At 42.4% G+C, this 18776-nt stretch overlaps 1 protein-coding gene across 5 annotated transcripts in view; it reads left to right on the forward strand.

Annotated features, from left to right (window-relative positions):
* KIF20B (kinesin family member 20B) overlaps positions 1-18776 on the forward strand; it is a 1912547-nt gene that overhangs the window by 1111539 nt on the left and 782232 nt on the right. For all 5 annotated transcript variants that reach the window (XM_044056921.1, XM_044056924.1, XM_044056926.1 and 2 more), the window contains exon 20: positions 14365-15586. In XM_044056921.1, the coding sequence (XP_043912856.1) occupies positions 14365-15586 (1222 nt within the window). The remainder of the gene's footprint in view (positions 1-14364; positions 15587-18776) is intronic.

Raw genomic sequence — 18776 nt, forward strand, 5'->3', positions numbered from 1 at the left:
TACCCCACAAAGAGGAAACAGATTCCATACGCAGAAAGTCTCAAAAAATTCCAGCTTTGCTACGTCGCATATCGCCTACTCAGAGGCGATCTCTGCCTAACATAAAAAGCTATGTCAAACCCAGAGCTGTTGGATAAGCTCCATTTAAAGAAATCCCAGTCCCTCCGAGCTACAAGCTATAGGGACCTAAACCTTGTCACCACAATAAACAGAACATGCTGGAGGGATAGATTCCTGTCCCAGAGACTTCCCATACTCTGGAACAAACTACCTATCTATATCAAACACAGCTCCTTATTAGCACTCTTCAAGAAAAATCTTGATGTTTGGATGGGAAATAGGAAACTCATCCCGGGGTTCACCTCTGGGGCTTTGCTCAACAGGGGCACAGGAAAATAATTTTCTTGGGTGGCGAAAACCATGGTACCTTTTTGGCTAGGCATATATAGGCCCTGGGGCCAATAGCCTAGTTCCTACCTATGAACCTATGTTCCTGCATGCTTTTCCACCCTTTCTACTAATAACCAGGGTTCTTGTAAATATCCAGAAGGGCTTTCCAGAAGCTGTGGTGGTAACACCCTTTTGGCTAAGGTGACAGTGGTCCTCCCTTTTCTGTGTGACTGAGGGCAAGTGCCACAAGCTACTCCATAGACTGGGTTTACTTGCACAAGACAGAGGTGGAGTTTCCCCAATTTGGAAACTCTTCAACTAACTGATTATGGACATTTGATACCTTTTGCACACTATTTTTTTTTAAAAAGATGCAGCAGATACTAAAGAAAGTGGGGGAAAAAACTGCCACTAGAAAATTATTTGTTCAAGAGAAACAGATTTTCTGCTTGGTGCCTTTCGAAGAACCAGGATCCTTTTCAGGACAGGCTTCCCCTCGGTTCTTGTTTATTTGCATGAATTATTGTCCTGTTGGCTGTCAGTGCCCTTCTAACAAGGTATATTTATCAGCTAGTTGTGCTGATCTACTTTAGATCTTCCCTTTCTAATAATGTCCAAGTTATTAAGTTTCTGAAAGGGGTTTTACATAGGTGGCCATCTTGGAAGTAAGTGGCACCTCATTGCGATCTTAATTTTGTGCTTTAAAAGCTTCCTCTGTGTCCATTTGAACCAGCTTATCAGGCTAATTTTGGATTCTTACCATGGAAGGCAATCCTATTACTCTGAGACCTGCTAAGAGAGCATTAGAGTTACAAGCTCTTATGATGTTTTTTCACAAGGACAGGGTTCTTTAGGAACAGATCTCATCTTTGTGCCTAAAGTCATCTCAAGAATTTACTTTAAGCCAAATTATTAATCTTCCAGTTGTTTTTCCAATGAACACAGAAGAAAGGATTCTTCACTCTGACTATAAGCAGACAGTCTAGATGCTACCTGCAGAAAACTCAACCTTTCAGGAATGTTGACCAGCTGTTTGTCTCCTATGAAGGTAACAGGAAAGGACAACTAGTGACAAAGTTGACTATTCCTAGAGGGTTGCCTCATGCCATTACTTTGTTATACTCTCCAAATAACCCACTTCAGGTAGGGTTACACCCCGTTTTCCAAGGGAATTGGTTTCTTTGCGGAGTTTTTTTTTTTTTTGGGTGGGGGACAGTGGACTGTAGAAATATTCTAGAGGCAGCAACCTTGTCCTCTGTGCATACTTTTACAAAGCATTACAAACTAAATACCTTTTCCAGTTCCAGGACAGGCTTTACTATAACTGTTGTCCAGGAGCTTCTGGGGTGTTAAATATTGGCCTCCTTCCTTTTTGTTTTCTTACTAAGCTATGGTAATCTGCTGATAAAGCTTAGGATACTGCAGTGGTGATCTGTGTACTGAAAAAGTACAGGTCTGTAAGTAAATTTACCCTAACAGTAGATATTCTAATAGATGACGTTGTAGCAGCTGCCCCTCCTTCCAGCCCCATTTTTGTGCTTGTTGACATGGCATTATTGTAGTTTAACTCTCTTATTTGTATATTGTTATTGTTAGCTCTGCTTTCTACCACACGTTTTCAGGCTTCTGCCTCCCATCTAGGCAATAATGCTTTACATCTTTTGCACTCCAACTGCCTTTTATATGAAGCTCTGTGTAAATTCCTGCCTTTTGGAGTGGTGTATGAAAGGTGCCCAAAGTCTGTGAATCTGGTCAGTGTAAGGTGTTAAGACCCACATAGCTTAGGCTACTGCAGTCCATTATCTTTTGGAACATCTACTGTTACTGTAAGTTTACTTACACAACTGTAGTTTCTTGCTGTGGTACAAGTATGGATCTCTGTATATTGTGCTAGCACTCATCAGCCCTTTGATTTGGGCAGGCTTCTGGAATTTATAAAGTGCCCTGTTGAAGTTATTCGCTTTGATTTTACTTTGCATGTTTATACATATTTCAGCTGTTATTGAGTGTCAGATATTTGTATCAGAAGACAAAGGTTTTGGTACATTTCATGTAGGAAGCCTATCCCACATAACGATTTCACTGTCCTGTTTGGGGCCTAAGCACAAAATGCCTCGCAATACAAGCTTCATCCAGAAGACAGTTAAGCAGAGAACAATGACTGTCTAAGACTTTTTGAAGCAAAGAAGGTTGTATGCCTTGACCAATGCTGCGATGACATCAGTCAAGCCTACCAATAATGCTACACAAAAAATGAGGGAATTACTTGTGATAAGAATGTGAGGCCGGAGGATTTGAAAACTAAAGACCTTCTTAGGCTTGTTGGTCTGTCCAGCGAGATGTTTTTACATCCATTGTCAACAAATTGGAAAATGCTTCTGGCATTGACCATCAGGAGGCCGCCACATACATTTTGATGACAGCATGCCCTACTGAGCTGAAATCCTCCAATCTTTGGTTAGTCTGCACACCTCCCAACAGGCATCTGGTTCTGATCCCCTGTATCTTGATCTCCGAGAATAAGGAGGGTTATCTTCTCCATGTTGTTAAATGCTGGTATCAGTGAGCTGGTTCTAAGGTTGACATCATTGATGTCCCAAATGTGTTGCGACCTCGAAGATAGCCACTGCCAGATCCAGACTGAAGACATCTGCCATCTTGCCACACCATAAGCCAAGACAGCCTTCTTCCTTGGCTACTCCTTGGAAATTAATGAAGTTCGCATGGGACTTTGTACTCTTTCTTAAGAGCTTCTAGCCAGCTTCAGAACAGGAGTCACTGTTGCGGACCTAGCCTTAAGAAAAGGTAGGCCCTCCCTTCTCCCCCCTTTTGAAGAATCAGATTTGTCTGACTCAGATGTGGATGATCTGGCAAATGTATACCAAATGTCTCCTCCAAGGCAAGAGTCAGTCACTCTAAACACCTTATTATCTCCTTCCCCACCAGAACATTTCTCATTTTGTGATAACCATCAACAGAAATGAAGGATCATTTCAAGTCAGTGATAGAAGTTATCAAATGTTCTGAACAAATACCTCCTGAGCTTACCTGTGTGAAAATCTTTTAACAGTATCTCCAGTGACAGAAACCTTGACAAATACAGTTCATAGTGCATTTTTGGAGCTTAATTCCATGTTCCCAAGAAGCTGACTGTTTTGAATTCTTCCAATTATTTTTTTAAAAATCCTATTGCAGATCAGCCTGTTAAGCTCATGAATGCTAGCAAAGGATCCACTAAGGCTGCAACCAAGAACCCCCCTCCCTAATGACATAGTAAAATTTTGGACCGGTATGGAACCAAGTCTGCACCTCTGTCATCCTGGTCATCAGAATTCATAATTGTCAAACACACATTGAAATACCAGGGGACATTGAATTATGTTAAAACTTTAGTAAAAATGTTAACATCCTTCTGCAATAAAAATATGGAGCTGCAGCTAGCAGGGTTATGTACATCTTTGGTTAAGGAATTTTTGTAATTTTAACTATCATCATATCACTTGGGACACTCCCCTGCCAGAGCTGTTGCTGTGATGCAGTTGTACTAAAATGGTCTTGCACATTTTTAAAAGCTTTGTAAAAAGCTATTGTGATTTCATATTAAGGAGTCAATAGTTCTTACCACTTGTAGCGTAACCGGTTTCTCTAGAATGGTCACCATATCAGTTTAAGAGCTCCTGAGGTTTTGGCCAAACAATTTTCCCTTCCCCACTAGCTTCCCAAGCTGTCTCCTGTGCTCCAACCGTTTACTTATATACACTAGCCAAAATCTCTGCTATTTCCTTTTGTCCTAAAACCATCACCTCTGCTTTGTCTTTGAGAGCAGATAACTCCTGTGGTATCTCCTGATTTTTCCTGGCTAAGACTTGGGTAAGGTTGATGCCCTTGGCATAATGAAAGAGTTTGGTGTCTTTCTCACCTGTCAAAAAATATGTTGGAGCCCATCTTAGTTTGTCTTGGCTCCCAGCACAGGCTCTACTTGTCACACTTTTCCATGTTAAATTGTTGCTCTAATTTTTTAACCTTTTTTTTTCAGTTTATCTCACAAGTTTGATCCCCTCTCTGTTATATTCTGTTTCATTTTGCAAATAGCTACCCTACACTCCCATTTAAGATTCTGACATCCTACAAGGATGTTCCCTTTATTTTCCTCAGTATTGTCCTAATATGTTCTAGAAAGTGTAGATTGTCAAACCTCCAGTGTCTGTTCAGACCAAATCCATAACTTTTCCAAAGTTGATGAGATATCATTGAGTGAACTGATGATGCCCCTGCAGTGATTCTGGATCCCTGAGCTAGTTGTATGTTATGGTCTAGTAATCAAACAAAAATCAGTTCGGCTTGCCAACCTTGTGCTGTAGAAGTATAATCCTCCTATTTTGGATTACTCTCTAGACATCTAACAGATGAAGTTCATCTATTACCCACCTTGGCCAACCTTACTCTTGCTTCTGGTATCTTGGCCAACACTGGGTCTAACACACTGTCAATGTCTGCTCCAGTTTAAAGTAACTGAAGAATGGAATGATATGATTGTAAAACTCTGAAAAAGTTTCACAGGGGTGTCAGGTCATCCTCACTTGGACCATTGATATTCCCTAAAGTAATTTTGTCCCATGGAGTCTGTACCACTGCCACTTACCATCTCTCTTGATAATCTTTAACCACCTCCTGAACAGGCCATCCTAAATTCTGATGGATTAATATGGCTAATTAATTTTGCAGCTGATGCGTTTGACTTGTGTTCATATTTTTAATTTTTGTTTCCTATAGGAATATTAACTGGGTCCCATCATTCTTAATTTCGTAAGGATGCTGTTCACCTTCATTCCTTTGGAAGTTCTTTTTATACTCCAGGATGGACATTTAATGTCCAAGCACTGCTGTTGCCTGAGAATCTTTTGCTCCATTCTATCATTTCTGTCAGCTTAGTGTGTGAATAAACTTTCTGCTGACATACTCACAGTTTATATACTTAAACACCAGCAATCAAATTATATGGAAAATAACAATGGTATGATAACACTACTTACAAAACTACAAGCTGTACACTGGTCAAGATCAGAATACAAGGATTTATCAACCTCTTATCCTCCCTCAGTTTCCATAATGCAGTCCACTATACATTATGCTTTAATGCTGGGGGGGAGGGGACCCTTGTCAGTCACAGCTACAATAATATTAATTTAAATCTTGATAGTCAATGTGTTTCTTGCAATTTGGTGTATATCATTCCAAGCAGTTGCATAGGGAAAAAGAAATCATTCACAGAGAGACAGAGAAAAGAAAAAGGTCTATTACCTACCCTTAATCCCCATAAATGCAAACCATATAAATTTAAAGCCTCACAGGAGTGAGGAAGCAGGTCGGCACACCATGCATGTACCTTTTTCAATTTTTCAGTAGTGGACCTACTTCTGATAAGAATTCTGTCAATCTATGGGATCTGTAATTCAGAAAAATATGTTGTCACACATTTGTCCAAATGACTTAAAACAACTTATACTTGAAATAACAGGTTCTAGAGAAACAGCTGAACAGAATATCAACAGAAAAATTAGTATCACACAGTCAAAGATTCATTTCTTAAGCCCCCATTAAACATTGTAGGCCAGCTTTGCACCCCCTGGTTTACTAATTTACTCATTGCTACCTACCCTTCTTGACATTTTGAAAGATGCTGCCAAGTCCCGTAAACTAAAGCACCTCTTCAGTTGCTAGTTATTGTACTTGCGGTCTCTTTACGGGGCCACTGTGCCAGCATTACATTACAATCCGCAGCTCCCATGTAGTTCACAGGAAGAATACCACACAGTTTTTGCATGGAGGGTCTAGTATATTTTGTATGTGGGGCTTTTGTTTACACTTTTTATCAGCCGCGTTCAAAGATGGTGAGGTAAAATTAGAACTTTCCCTTTTTCCTGCCACATTTGAGATAATAGGTGACTGCACTATATTTACATGTCTAGAACTTTTCCCCTGACTTGATCCTTTAAGAAACTGTTGTGCTTTTGTTACCAAGTGGAGCTGAAAATATTGGTCATCTTTGATATGCAGAACTTTGCAGGGAATATAAGGTGGTACATGTTGTGGCCCATGTGTCTACATACCCAGAGATATGGCACCATTTGTTTTCCTGTTACATAAAGTGAAGCACGGTCTTCGAGTGCTATTTTTACCTTATAACTGGCCATTGAGAGTATTGATTTTTTCTTTAGTTCTCCTCAAAATTTCATCTGTATTGATGACGTATTGGACGGCGCAGAGGTAGCTTTGTCGCCTCACAGCAAGAGGTTATCTGGTTCGATTCTCGGCTGGGGTGCTTTCTATGTGGAGTCTGTATGTCCTCCCTGCATTTGTGTAGGTTTCCTCCGGGTACTCCGGTTTCCTCCCAAGTTACAAAGAGATGCGTCTGGAGTTTTTCTCCCCGGGCCTCCGCTGAAAATTGGCTTTGTTCTAAGTCGGACTTTCTCAGTAAACAAATGTTAAATAAATAAAAATAAATAAAATGTTCAAACACCTGGATATTAAATGTCTTGGGAGATTTTATTGATTAGTTTTACTATTCTGTCTGTAGCCCTCTCAGTGATGATGTCTTGACCTCTTCCCAGCCATGGTCCATATTCTCTCTTGACCAAATTGATCGGATGGCAACCTTCTGCATTTTCTGATAGTCTGATCACACTCAAAATTATTCCTTTATGCATGATTCTCTAGATCTTCAATCTTATTCTCTAGGTTTTTTGACTGAATTTGCATGTCTTGTATCTGACTAGAGTGTAAGGTGATGACAGCCTGTTCTGTCAATTTCGATTGATGCTGCACTAATGTAGCTGTTTGGTTGTAGTTGGGCTTCATGATTTGTAGTAGCTACCTTAATGTGCTGACTCCTGCCATGTCTGCCCATCATATTTTGCAGATGCTGGATCCATTAACACTACCAGCTGGAGTCATGGAGTTTCTGCACACTCACATTTATGACTGCATGTTACAAGTGGGAAACTTTCCATAAATAAACTTATATTCACTGTTTATTGTGTTAAAAATAAGTCACAATTTATTACATAATACCATGAGTATGCAGAACCAAGCACAAAGCTATCCGGATACCCCCCCTTTCATTGTGCACAATCCCGTGCACACTCAAAATAGCCTATATTCTGGTGTACATGCTAAGGTGTTTGGGTGCAACAGATGTATGCTTTTTCCATTCCTGTTATGTAATGTGGTACAGGTTGCAATTTGTAAGTGTATTGAAAGGAGCTGTCCTTTGCAACAGAATAAAACACTAAGCATCTGTTTTGCGTGTTGCAATCAGTGTAACAGTATTCATGGTTAGCTGATAATTTTCAGTGCCACAAGTTCCTTCCATAATTTGCTGTAAAAAGGTGTCCTACGGCACATGAGCATGAACTGTGTAATGTTTGTGATGTCACTTCAGATCTCCAGAAGTACAGGTCTTCACTTTACCTTACCAGAGCCACAGCAGAGACTGATTATAATCACCAGTCTGTGCTTGTGGCTTTCACTAATAGAGCGGTCGTGGTGCAGCAAACCCTTTCCACAGCGTAGGTAAGTGAATTGTATAATCTGTCTACAAGACAGTCCCATCTCCTTCTGCAGTACGTTATTTGTGCTGCACTTTGTTTACGCAGTGCCCCAAACCTTCACACTTTGTTTACACAGTGCCCCAAACCTTCACACTTTGTTTACACAGTGCCCCAAACCTTCAGAAGTTTCTTGCTATCAAAGTGCATTCTTCCCTGTGGGCTTCAAGTGATTGACAGTCAGCTAGTGCTTCTCCAAGGCTGGGCAGATAAGTTTCTCATTGGACAGTACCTTTCACTTTTGCAATTTTTTGAGGAAAAAAGTTTTTTTTTTTATTAGGGCATTTGCACCACAACAATAATTTCTATCTCCCTCCCCCTTTGTTTATACCAGTGTGTGGATATTTTTCCGTTGTCTTTTTCATAGCACATGCGTAGCTGGCAGGGCTTTTGCCTTCTGTACTCTAATGCAGGAAAGCTCTGAAGGTTTGCACCCGAACAACTGATTTTTATGCCACATTTCTTGAGCTGTACAGCAGTTAGGGTGTGCGAAAGGTGCCTTTAAGCATTGGAAGCTGGCTGGTTATTATATCCTTGGCAGGTGCTTACCCATAGTTTCATAGTATAGTACTAGGCTATCTGCCCTGGGGCATTTGTAAGCCTAGCCATAGTGATGTGGCTTTGCCACCCCATAAAATGGTACAAAAAATGTACAGAATAAATTTAGAATACTGTGCCTCTGTCTAGTAGTGATACAATGAAGTTCCCCTTATATAACAGAATTAGTTTACTGTGCCCCTGTCTAGCAGTCACACAGATGTGACCCCTGGGGTAAACTTACGATCTCCCATCCACTCATCAAGATTTCTCTTGAAGAGTGTCAGTGAGGGGCTCTGCCTAATACGAACTGGGATCTTATTCCAAAGCATGGGAAGCCTCTGGGTTATGAATCTATCCCTCCAGCTTGTCCTATTCATACTTGTGCTGAGGTTTAAATCTTTAGCTCTCGTGGTCCTGATGGATTTGGATTTTTTGAGGTGGAGCATGTCCATCAGATCCTGATTGGACATGGCCTTGTACATCAGGCAGAGATCACCTCTGAGCAGGCGGTTATGCTACTGAATAGAGCTGAAGTTTCTTTAGTCTGGCAGAATAAGACATATGTTGGAGACCCTTGATCCTCTTGGTGAGGTACTTTTGTGGTCTCTCCAGCTGTTGCAAATGCCAGGTGAGGTACATACCAAATGGGGCATTGTACTCAATCATGGGTCTGATGAGGGAGGAATATAGGGGTACAATGACATCCTTTGATCTGGATGTGAATCCCTTCATGATGAGGTGTGCAAGGTAGAATGTTTTTCTAACCACTTTGGCAACGTGGGTGTCAAATGAGAGGTCGCTGTCGACTTGGGTCCTTAGGTCTCTGATTACTTTTTCCGTACTCAGTGGGTTGCTGTCTATGTGATAATTTGTGGGTACTTTGTTTTTCCCAAAGGGGATGACTATACATTTTTTGGCATTTAGTTTAAGGCCGTGACTCCGGCACTAGTTGTCCGTTTCTGAGAGGCCTTTTTGTAGGATGTGTGTGTCTGCTGGTGTATCGACTATGGCGCCTAGTTTGCAGTCATCTGCGAACTTTGTCAGCCACAGCCCTCCCATGTTTGCTTTAACATCTGAGAAATAAATGCCGAACAAGAGGGGTCCCAGGACAGATCCCTGTGGGACACCACTTGTGACTGGCTTTGAGTCTGACATTGCTCCAGCAATTTTAACTTTATGGGTTCTGTCCTTTAGCCAGTTTGCAACCCATCTAGTGACATAAGGGTTTACTTTTAAGCTGTTGAGCTTATCTATGATGCCTGAGTGGGGTATTGTGTCGAAGGCCTTAGCCAAGTCCAGGTATGCTGTATGGACTGCTTTGCCCTCATCAATGGCTCTAGTGACTATTTTGAAAAAGTCAACCAGGTTTAAAAGGCAGGATCTGCCCTTTACAAAGTCGAACTGGGTGGGGTCAAGTGTCTGTAGGTCCCCTATTTCTCTGTTTGAGTTCCATAATGATTCTTTCCATAGCTTTGCAGACCAGGCTGGTTAAGCTTATGGGGCGGTAGTTTCCAGGGTCTGTAGAGGCACCCCCCCTTGTGGAGTGGGACCACTGTTGCTGTACGCCAGTGTTCAGGTACATATCCCGAAGTAAGGCTAAGGTTAAATAGCATTTTTATGTGTGGGTTTAGCTCCTCTTGGAGTTCACGTAACAGGCAACCCAGGATACCGTCAGGTCCCATTGATGCTGTATTTTTTGCTTTGTTTAGGGCGGTTCTCACTTGGATATCTGAGATGACAGGGAGATTACATTCAGCTGGGATAAGTATTTCTTCTTTTGGGGGTGAAGGAGGGGAGAAATTTGCACTGAACCTGTCAGCCAGAATGTTGGCAATATCTGTAAGTTCAGTGTATTTTTTGTTGTTGTGAACCAACTCCGAGCATATCTGAGGGTTTCCGCCCAGGTTTCTAACATAGCTGAAGAAGGCTTTGTGGTTATCTTTAGTGTCCTTAGCGATTTTTCTCTCAAAGTTGGCCTTGGATGTTTTTATGAGAGAACGTAGTTTTCTGCTAATGTTGATCAGAGATGTTTTCCCTTCATGGGATTTTGCTCTGACGTGCAGTAGCTTCCTTCTTTTGTTATACAATTTGTTTATGGCTGAGGTCCACCAGACAGGACGCTTAACTTTGGTGGAGAGGGACTTGGATTTGTTTGGGATTGCATGATCCATGCATTCTTGGAGATGTCCATAGAAAGCATTTGTGAAGGATTCGGCACTGTGGGATGTGGTATCCACTGGCACAGTGGGCTTAAAGGATACCATCTCAGTCTTAAGAAGAGTGAAGTCTGCTTTTGAGAAGTTTTTCACTGTGGTCTTTTGTGCTGGGGGTGGAGGTGGGATATGTATATCCAGGGTGATTAGTTTCTGGTCAGATCTCACTAGTGAGGGGTATACTTCCGGTGTGGAGCATTTTGTCCCCATGTTTGTGATGATCAGGTCTAGTATATTATCTCCCCTAGTGGGAGAGGTGACTAGTTGTTCCAGTGCATTTGAATTTATGAATTCCAGGAACCTTTGGGCTAGGGTATTAGGGCTAGAACAATGTACCCAATCTATGTTTGGGTAGTTGAAGTCTCCCAGTATGATGGTATTTTGTGATACATTCATATCCTCCAATGTCTTCAGGAAGGCTGAGTGGGGTTCTTGAAATTGGGAGGGTGGGCTGTAACATGCTACCAGTTGTATAGCAGTTTTGCCTATGGTTAGTTGCACCTGTATGGTCTCTGATGCTTCATGTGTTGCTACTAACCTGGAGGTGTGGGTGTCCTTGATGAATATGGACACTCCCCTCCCTTTGTGGTTCGGCCCGGGTTTTGGAGCCGAAAATCATGATACGAGGTATAGCCTGGTAGCGCTGGGGTGCTCTCAGGAACCTTGAACCATGTTTCAGTTACTGCACAGACGTCGATGTTCTCCATGCTGAGGAGTGCATCAAGTGCCTGCATCTTGAGATTTAGACTTCTGGCGTTGAGCAGCATTACCCTTAGTTTTTTTCCATTTTTGTTTTCTAAGGAGGTGGGTTTGTCTTTTGAGCCTTGCCTAAAAAAGGCACTATGGGGGTGGCAAGAGCCTTAGCCAACATCCGGATGCCCAGTGGTGACAGGTGTAAGCCATCCCTTGCGAAGCAGCGTGGCTTGTCCAACATGTCATCCCAGGCAGACAGACATTGGATCCCCTTAGAATGACACCAGTACTTGAGCCAATTGTTAAAGCTGATCATCTTGTCTTTGTATTGTGGTATCATTCTTGGTGAGGGCAAGATGCTGCTCAGGGTCAGGGTCATACCAGCCTGGGCTACATAATCTGAGAGCTCCTCTATGTCTCTTTTCATGTAGTCCAGGGAGGTACGTCTCAGGTCATTCACACCAGCATGGACAATGATGGAGTCATATTTGTACTTGCTTTGGAGTGACTTGAGTGCGTGTGTTATGTGGCGGATCCTAGCTCCCGATAGACAGCTCACAGTCGCCTTCTCCTTGTTCAGCCTGGTCAGCGGGACATCAGTGTGTCTGACTATAGAGTCACCTATTACTAGTGTATCAGGCAAGGTGTTTGGCCTTAAGGGCTGTGATTGGTTGACACACTGATTTATTGAAGTATGTGTTGCATGTGTTTTGTTTTGAGGTGGTGGATTTTTGGATGTCTGCTTTGGGAGCCTCTGTTGTTTTGGTAAGTTTTTATTAGAGCCTCCGAGTATGTCTTTGTGTTTTTATGTGTTTGGTTTGCAGTTGTGGTAGGTCTATGTGAGACTGGGATTGTTGTGTGTGTGGTTGCCATCTCCTCCTGTCTGGTCATGCCAGCCCTGAGTTGAGAGAGTTCAGCCTCCAGTTTGGCTATATAGTTGCATCTCTCACATGTATTTGTGTTTGTTGGGAGGAGGAGAGGGTTGTCTGTGTACATGAGACAATTGTAGCATTGTCTCAAGATACCCAGATTGACCAGCTGAACTGGAGACGACGCCAGTAATCTACCACTCGACATGCTAGAACAGTATAAGGGAGTGCTGTACCTTTAAGGGAAGTGGATATTCACAGGGGTGGTAAGTAGATGTAGTGCTTTACTTAGTACGAGAGTGCTTACTTAGTAGAGAAGTATTGAGAACAAGTGCTAGGCTTATAATATAGTGAGTAGTCTGGTTATACTAAGAGTAGAGCTTCCTTAAGGGAAAATTTGAACAGCAGACTTGACGGAGCCAGAAAAAGTTTAACCGGCTATGCGCACAACCGCACCAGTGATGCATTTAAACATCTGCTGTTATGAGCAAGTTACTTAAGCAACTGTTCTTTCTCGAGTCCATTGAAATAAGTACCGCCACATTCATTGTGCGAGTCTCACCTGGAGGGTTATTTCCTTTGGCTGGCTGCTCGGGTTTTCCACTTCCAGTACTTGCTAGTTAACTATATTTACTAGTACCATGGTTAACAGTACTCTCTCAGCACGAGGAGAATGTACAGGGAGAAGTCGGCATGCCTACTGGTAAGGACTTGTTTAGGACCTTCACTATCTTTTCTGCTTCTATTCCTGCAGTATTTGAATATTAAGCAGAGTTTCTTAGCTGTTTTGAATCTTTCCAGAGGCATTCTGTAAGACACCATCTTGCTGAGGGTTTCACTAAGACATGTAGTTCCTCCATGGGACTTGTATTTTGTTCTGGGGGGAAATGACTGTATCCCTTTGAGCTTACTGGTACAACAAATTTAAAATACTTTACATGGAAGGCACTGCTTTGGGTAGGTATTACTTAAGCTAGCCTGTGAGCTGAAATATGCCCATTGTAGCAACTCCCTGCTTTTTTGTTACCTTTTCCACTAAATCTCTGGGTCACAATGTTTCTAAACTTAACTCTGCCAGATGGCTTTCTGATTTTATAAAATTGTGGTATAGAAAGGGTACCGAGGCATTTCACGAATTTCTAGAGTTCACTGTACTTGAGCTACTTCAACGGCTTTTTTTTTTTTTTTTTTTTTTTTAAAGAAATGCAGCCTTAGGGGCAATTTGAAGGCGACACTAGCCCTCATCAGACCCCAGTTTGATACTGCTGTGGGGGAGAGGACTTTTTCTAAGTTTGACCCATCCAGCAGAGATGAGACGAGAACAGATAATGAAAATATCTAAGACTAAACGGAATTATTTCATTAGTGAAGCTTTTTACATTTGATTTCAGGGCAATGGATTGTAGAAGAGACATGCTGCCACTGGGTTTTCTAATTTGTATAGTGTCCTTCCATTGCCACCTGTGTGCATTGTTTCACTGTAGTAACTGTATCTGTGTGTTGTAAATATCAGCTGCTTGTTCATTTCCTTGTGTGTTGTAGTTATCTGCTTTTTATGTTACCTCTGTTGACCCGTGTTGTGACTGAAGAGGGCCTGGTGACCCGTCAACTTTAACTGTTTGACAAACTAAAATAAGTAAGTAAAAGTTTGGATTAACGAACAGTCATAATGTTTATGGCTTTAGTACTGAGTTACAGAAGATGGACACACAGTTCTAGTATTATGGTATGTGATTTAATTTATGTTGGTGTACAGTGTATGTAATATTTTCAAACTGAGCGCTCACTGCATGTTTTAATTTATTGTTTCCGCCTAGTTAATTGTTCAAGTTTGCTGACCATTGTTTATTTTGGTGTAATTAAATACTGCAAAATGTAGGTTACCTAGGAAACCAAACTAAAGTTGGGAGTTTTCTTCTTGGCTGTTTCTGATAAGATTATATAGTTTTGTAATGTTTCCCATTTATGATCATTCTTCACATTTCTGGTGTTTTGTAGTTTAGATTGTCATGGTTTTGACTTTTTCTTTATATATATATATATTTATTTTAGGCTTAAGTGATGAAGATTTGAATAGGCATGTTGTAAAAATAGCCGCATTGGGAAACCATGAAAAAATTCAGTCTGCAAAAGTGGTTGTGGAAGCATCATTACATGGCAAAGTAGAGAGTCCTGAAGATAAGTTAGAAAAAATTTTGAAGGATCTCCAGAGTGAGAGATCAGCAAAAGATTTACTCTCTGAGCAGGTGGAACATTTAAAAGATCATCTTTCCTTGTCTGAAAAGAAAGTCCTCCAATTGGTTAATGATGTAGAACATTACAAGTCTTTGTATGAAATCTTGGAGTCTAATATCCAGACTCAGAAAGACACTAGTGCTGAAAAAGAACTGCAAATAAAGTTACTGACTGAAGAGCCTGAGGAAAGCAAAACCAATCTCTCTCTGAAGATTGCTGAAATACAAGCACTGCAGGTGAAACAAAGCAGATTTACTATGCTTACCAGGGAAGCTCAGAATACTGATGCTGAATTAATAATTACAAAACCTGCCTTAGAGAAAGCAGAAGAATATTCCACCGAAAAAGCTGTTTTGATCGAATCCCTTCAAACGCATCTCACCAGTTTATCTCAGGAACTTGAATCAGCTAAGTTTGCTGGTGTTAAACAAGACACTGATCACTTCCATGACACAATTGAAACAATGAGGAAGGAGTGTGAGCAGATAGTAAAGGTATCGTCTAAAAAAAGTCAGCAGATTCAGGAACTAGAACATGAGATTGAAAGGTTACAAAAGCTTATAAGGGACAGGGATGCCACTCTAGTGAACCAAAGTGAAATACCTACTGATAACTGCTTACTACAGGACAGTAAAAATGTTCTTCAGCCGCCTATAATTTTTAAAGAAACTTGCTTGCCAGAGTCTGAAACACAGGCTCTTTTATCAAAAGAGAAACTGCCTGAGCTTGAAAAAGAGATTGAAGTTAAAGAAGAAAATAAACAATTTGAGAGAGAGTTGCCAATCCCTAATGACAATGATGCAGCTGTTTTGGAAAGTAGACTGCAAGAGAAGGATAGGATGCTGTCAGTTTTGAACAGCAACTTGCGAGAGTTACAGGAGAAGCTTAAGAATTATGAACAGAGTATTATTAATCATGATCTTCAAGAGGTGAATCTGAAGGAAGGCAACCAGCAGATGACGGAACAGTTAATATCAACAAGTAACAGCTTGGAAATGAAGGAAAAAGAACTAATCACAGCCAAGGACGAGTTACAAAAGTAAGCAATTGTTTTTACATTATCATAAATGTTTAAAATACTCAATGAATTTTAATAGCATTATAAAACATAGCACTGAAATGGATGAACAATATGTACTTTAACACTACTTCTAGAACTATACATGTTTATTTTGAGACAGTTTATAAAAGTACTCAAGAAGTATTTACTTCAGTTTATCCATATTTTCTGAGAATTAGAAGTACTGTATCATAATGCTCACCATTAAAATATGATTTATTTTAGTTGCTTGTTTTTACTAACCTCAGCCATATGGTAGTTTTTACTGCCAGTCCTTTGTTAATAATGAAAATGTTGAATTGCAAACTAGAGTAAGAAGGTGCCTTCTAGTATTCTTAACCAGCTTTTATCTGACATTTTGAAAGAAACAAAAATAGTCTGCAAAGAATGTAGACAAAGATGGTGGCAGGATTTACTGGAGGAATTTGTGATAAAAGAAAAGTTTGGAGTTTTATTTCAGCATCTTCCATAAATGTTTATCAGAAAATTTTAATCCTTGCAATATCAAATTGGCAACGTTAAATGTTTCATTTTTGATGTATGGGACATTAATATATTCCCCGATAACCCACTTATTACAGTACAGGGACATGGGAAGCCAGGCTATATCCCGACACTCTGTGGGTACAAGATATGGGAAATCTTTCCAAAGACGGTACAGTTTATTTATGCATTTTATTTGAATTTACCCATAGAAGAGTGCTTATCACCCATGACCAAATCTAGTCTCCTCCTGGGTTGCTGAATAGATTGCTGTAAATCGGTTACAAAGAGAATAAAACTGTTATAAGAAAAAAAACAGTTCGGATTAAACAAATTTATCTGAAGTAGTTAACTTCATTTGATCAGCAACCTGCGGGTTTCAGATCCGATACGGATCCGTGCCAGCAGCATACCAAGTAAAAGATCTGAGCTCCAAGCTCCTCCCCCCTAGCCATACTACACTGCAACCTCCTTCCAATCCCCAGATCTCATTTGCCGCAGCTTCGCCAGCACGGGATTTTTGAGCTCCAGGCAAGTGTCCGGGTTTTTCGAAAACTTTGGTCTGTGTGTGCCCTTTTGATAATTTTTAGAAATAATTATTAGTTTATCCCTCTCTGTTTACGATAATTATTGGGTTTTTTTGTACCTTGAAAGTTAACTTTCTGTTTGTTAGTGTAGGCCCCCTTTCCCACCCGTAGAGTGTGTGTGTGTGTTCTCTAAGATGTCAGAAAGTCAGAAAGTGACTTTCTCTAAGGGCAAAGTGTGGCCACAAGCTGTCTCCAGCCGATGGTCGCACTCTGTAGTTTGCTTGGGGGTGGCCCATTTGTCTTCCGGCTGCAAGATCTGTGCGGCCTTCAACCCCCAAAACCTGCGGGATCGCAGGAACAAGTTAATTCTGGCGGGTCTTCTACCCACAGAATCAACTTCTGCCTCTTCTGCTGCTTCCTCACCAACCACGGCTGTGGCTGTTCCGCCTTCAGGTCCTTCTCCACTGTCCGGGACTAACCTTCCCACCTTACCACACGGAGAGAAAGACAAAGTCAAAGAAAAACACAGGGAGACAGAGACATTTAGACAAGGAAAAGGATAGAGATAGAGAGAGGGGCCGCAAGCGACAGGCCGAGTTGGATCCAACAGCCCCTCCCGCTAAGGTGATCTTGTCTCCGGTAAAAGTTACTAGGCCATCCTCTCCTCGGCTCCATTCACCACATTTTTCTTCGGAGTCTGAGAAGGCTAGACCACCCTCGAGGTTGTCTTCTAGTCGGCTGTCCTGGACGGCGTCGGTGGCGTCCTCCAGATCGACTCAGTGCATCTCTGAAGCAGACATGGATCGAATGATGCAAAGGTTTCTACAAACTCAACTGCAGATGGGGGTACTGCTGGCTCCCCACCCCTCCCGGAGTGGGGTGTTCGGCTCCGTTTTTCACCCAGATAGCTCCTTCTCCGATCCACCATCGGATATCGGAGTCTATGGATCCAAGGAGCCTTGGAGTCAGGGGGTCGGTGCCGATGGTGCCTTTGGCCTCGACGCCGGCCATGCCCTCGAGTCTGTCGGATCTGCTTTCGGATCCGAGCTCTCGGAGTCGAGAGTTGGGCATCTGATCCGAGGGGATGAGTGTCATCGGCCCCGTTGTGGTCGGGGCATGCCGTCCCTTCGGGTCCGGCCGTTCCAACTTTGGCTCCGATCCCTATGTCTGATCCGAGGGTGTCGGCTACCCTCACTACCAGTTTCAGAGAGGCCGGTTCTCCCTCGGCATTCAATGCTGTGGAGAGGGTTCTCTCTGAAAGATCGAGACCCCTCACTCTGTCCTCGGGGTCATTCCCTGCTCCCTCGCAGCTGGGTTTGTCTTCCATTATCCAATCCCTCCAGGGACAGCCTGTGTCTATTGCGCCCCAGAGAGTTTCCTTGAAGGAACACAAAACCATTTGTGAGTCCACCCGAGGAGGTTCCTCACAAACGCCAGTGTAAAAGGAGGCACTTGGACCCCCCCCCCCCCCCGAGTCCCTCATTGAGGATACAGACTTGGAGGAAGGGGAAGGTTCCCCCAAATCACCCCCCGAAGACATCTCCTTTGGAGACATTATGGAGATCCTTCGCCGGGGGGGGGGGGGGGGAGTGATCCGCCCAAAAACCTTCCTCTGATGTGTCTGTATTCCTGGAAGCGTTCGACACAGGCCCATCTACCTCTTGGGTGTCCCCCTGGCCATCCCTCTGGTGGACGTTACCACCAAAGCTTGGAAGGAACTGGACACTGTGGAGCCTATACCCAAAAGGCTCAACAAAATATTGAGTCAACCGGCAGATACAGCTTCTTGGAACAAAGGTTCCCCGGTTGATGCCATGGAGGTGGCAGCGGCCACAAAAAAGGAACTCGCCCAAGAAAGTTCCTCGGTCCACCCCCCAGACAAGGAGTCCAAGGCTATGGACCGTCTTGGAAAGCGGACTTTTGCTTCAGCCACCTTTACTATAAGGACGCTGAATTACTTGGCCCATGTAATTCGACTGCAGCTGGACCTCATGAGAGTACGCTGAGTCTCACCCAGAGTCCATGTCAGCCGAGTATAAACGGACCTTCTCTGCTTGTATGGCCACTCTCAAGTCTGTGTCAAATACGTCCATGCGTTTACTCTCTCATGCCACTGAGGGAGCCGCTATGGCTAGCGGATCCGGCATATCGTTAAGGCG

The sequence above is a fragment of the Protopterus annectens genome, chromosome 14.part0 (assembly GCF_019279795.1).
Source record: "Protopterus annectens isolate FY-2018-M chromosome 14.part0, PAN1.0, whole genome shotgun sequence".
Taxonomy (NCBI): Eukaryota; Metazoa; Chordata; order Ceratodontiformes; family Protopteridae; genus Protopterus; species Protopterus annectens.